The sequence below is a fragment of the Colobus angolensis genome, unplaced genomic scaffold (genome assembly GCF_000951035.1).
Source record: "Colobus angolensis palliatus isolate OR3802 unplaced genomic scaffold, Cang.pa_1.0 Scaffold305, whole genome shotgun sequence".
NCBI lineage: Eukaryota > Metazoa > Chordata > Mammalia > Primates > Cercopithecidae > Colobus > Colobus angolensis.
Window position 1 is genome coordinate 86,523 of NW_012116322.1, and position 1,729 is coordinate 88,251.

Below are 1,729 nucleotides of genomic sequence, written 5' to 3' on the forward strand. Positions count from 1 at the left end.
GTGGTGATGGCGTTGGTGGTGATGGCAGTAGTGGCAGTGATATTGGTGGTGGTGGTGATGGCGGTAGTATTGGTGATGGTGATGGTGGTGGTGGTGGTGATGATGGTGACAGTGGTGATGGTGACAGTGGTGATGGCGTTGGTGTTGGCAGTGATACTGGTGGTGATGATGGTGGTGATGGTGGTGGTGATGGCGGTGGTATGGTGTTGGCAGTGATATTGGTGGTGGTTATGGCAGTGGTAATGATGGTGGTGGTGATGATATTGGTGGTGATGGTGGTGGTCGTGGTGGTGATGGTGATGGCGGTGGTGGTGGTGGCAGTGGTATTGGTATTGGTGGTGGTGATGATGGTCATAGTGGGGGAGGTGATGGTGATGAATGAAGATGATTAGAAAGCCCTTAGTTCACAAGGTCAGAGTGATCTAGATGACACAGGTTCTTCAGTTATAAGAGAATATCCTTCAGCATTCCTTTAAATGGCTGTCTCCATCTTTTATACTACAGTGGGACTTGCCACAGGTTCTGGGGGCTGTTAATGTGACATGAGATGCTACATACTTTTTTGTTGGTGAGGTTTTTGTGTGTGTATGCACTGTTGTGTGTGTGTGTGTGTGAGAGAGAGAGAGAGAGAAAGAGAGAGAGAGAGTCTCGCTCTGTTGCCCAGGGTGTAGTGCAGTGACATGATCTCAGCTCACTGCAACTTCCACCTTCCAGGCTCAGGCAGTCCTCCCACTTCAGCCTCCCGAGTGACTGGGAGTACAGACATGTTCCATGCTCAGCCATTTTTTTGTGTTTTTCATAGAGGCAGCATCTCACTGTGTTGACTAGGCTTGTCTCGAACTCCTGGCCTAAAGTGGTCTGCCCACTTGGCCTCCCAAAGTGCTGGGATTACAGGCATGAGCCACGCATCTGATTTGTATGCTCCTGCTAAGAGAGCTTTATTTTTATTTATTAATTTTGAAATGGTCTCTGCTGCTCAGGTGGGAGTGCAGAAGACACCACATACCTTTATCCCTCGTTCCTTGTTTCTTAGACTTTCTGGCTACTGATCTTTTGAGTTTGCGTGTTCATCGTGAGAGGTCCTTGGATATATAGGAGCCTTGTCTGTTTATTCAAACCCCGTGGCAGCTGGTTTCACGCTCCAGGTGAGCTCCTGTCCTCTGGGGTGTGTCCTGCTGACCCCTCGCCTGTGTTTGTGTTCGCAGGACTGGAATGTCACATGGTATACCAGCAACCCTGACTTCACCAAGTGCTTTCAGAACACGGTCCTCGTGTGGGTGCCTTGTTTTTACCTCTGGGCCTGTTTCCCCTTCTACTTCCTCTATCTCTCCCGACATGACCGGGGCTACATTCAGATGACACTTCTCAACAAAACCAAAACTGTAAGTCACCAGGGGGTTTTGTTGTGGGGGGCAGGGAGGTGCACCTGGACGGGGAGTGGTGATTGGTGAGAACTGACATTTCTAGTTAGTTGGCTCTAAGTTCCTTCTTCTAGAAGGCAGAAAAAGAACGTGGGAGGTGAAAACTGGAGCTCTGGAGACAAACATGGGTACAAATCTTGGCTCTGCCGCTTAGTATTTGGCCTGGAGCAAATTTTTTAACTTTTCTAAGCCTCAGTTTCCCTGTTTATGCAACAGGAATGATAGGATTGTTCTCAAGGCATTACTGGGAGATTATCAGCTCTTCCCCTCTTACTGAAGCGATCTCCTTTTTATTTAATTAAATATAT

General features: G+C 48.2%; 1 protein-coding gene across 1 annotated transcript in view; it reads left to right on the forward strand.

Annotated features, from left to right (window-relative positions):
* Positions 1-168: 168 nt before the first annotated feature.
* The window catches only part of LOC105517679 (multidrug resistance-associated protein 1-like), a 52,406-nt gene continuing 50,845 nt past the window's right edge, over positions 169-1,729 (forward strand). The window contains exons 1-2 of the mRNA XM_011950296.1: positions 169-198; positions 1,146-1,382. Coding sequence (XP_011805686.1) covers positions 169-198; positions 1,146-1,382 — 267 coding nt within the window. The remainder of the gene's footprint in view (positions 199-1,145; positions 1,383-1,729) is intronic.